General features: G+C 57.8%; 1 protein-coding gene across 1 annotated transcript; it reads left to right on the top strand.

Annotated features, from left to right (window-relative positions):
• Window positions 1–6: 6 nt before the first annotated feature.
• On the top strand, window positions 7–1,109 carry LOC104412259 (rhodopsin-like; the record flags this gene model as incomplete). Its single annotated transcript, XM_010022911.1, has 3 exons — window positions 7–160; window positions 377–610; window positions 1,020–1,109. Coding segments are annotated over exons 1-3 (474 nt in total), but the record flags the coding sequence as incomplete, so codon positions are not given.
• Window positions 1,110–1,115: the final 6 nt, after the last annotated feature.

Raw genomic sequence — 1,115 nt, forward strand, 5'->3', positions numbered from 1 at the left:
CCCCGAGGGCATGCAGTGCTCTTGTGGGATCGACTATTACACCCTGAAGCCAGAGATCAACAATGAGTCTTTTGTCATCTACATGTTTGTGGTTCACTTCATGATCCCGCTGACAGTCATTTTCTTCTGCTACGGGAACCTGGTTTGCACCGTCAAGGAGGTGGGTACCTGCCAGTGGTGGTGGGCCCTGTGCCCAGTGCTGGGCGGGGGGCCACGCCAGGCTCCAGGCTGGTGATAGAAAGGGCCCTCAGTGCCAGTCTGGCCATCCACAAAGGGAGAAACGTCAGTTGCCAGATGTGCAGCTCAATCATCCCAAGCTCTGACCCCACGCAGCACACCCCAGCTCAATCATGTTTCCCTTCCCTCCTGCCCACAGGCTGCCGCCCCGCAGCACGGGGCTTGCCACACCCCAGAGAAAGAAGTGACCCGCATGGTCATCATCATGGTCATCGCCTTCCTGATATGCTGGGTCCCTTACGCCAGTGTCGCTTTCTACATCTTCACCAACCAGGGGTCAGACTTTGGGCCCATCTTCATGACCATCCCAGCTTTCTTTGCCAAGAGCTCCTCCATCTACAACCCTGTGATTTACATCGTCATGAACAAACAGGTAACTGGCCAGATGCCAGGCAACCTCCCTTCTTGTGTATCATTTTATAACAGCTGGCAGAGAGTTACAGCACGTTGAGGTGGCAGCGGGCTGGGAAGGGGGTTTGTTTCCAGGTGATCTTGTTTCAGCATGCTGGAGGGCAACTGGGCAGATCATCCGTGGTGTTGTATGCACCTCATGGCCCCTTCCATCTGAAACGAGCCAGGCCCTGTGTCCATGGATGAGCTGAGGCTGTGTGCATGCTGGCCTGGAGCAGCAGGCAGGGCAGGCAGCAGGCAGTGGGGAAAGACACTCCACCAGCGTGGGGGCTCCCACGCTGCAGTGCTGAGGGCTTCTAAGCAGCTCTGCCGGGCTCGGAGGCAGCTTTGCGGCATCCACCGGCCTCACCCCAGGCTTCCCTCTCTTCCAGTTCCGTAACTGCATGATCACAACCCTCTGCTGCGGCAAGAACCCGCTGGGCGACGAGGACACGTCTGCTGGCAAGACAGAGACCTCCTCCGTCTCC

Source organism: Nestor notabilis, unplaced genomic scaffold, assembly GCF_000696875.1.
Source record: "Nestor notabilis isolate BGI_N333 unplaced genomic scaffold, ASM69687v1 scaffold27879, whole genome shotgun sequence".
Lineage (NCBI taxonomy): Eukaryota > Metazoa > Chordata > Aves > Psittaciformes > Psittacidae > Nestor > Nestor notabilis.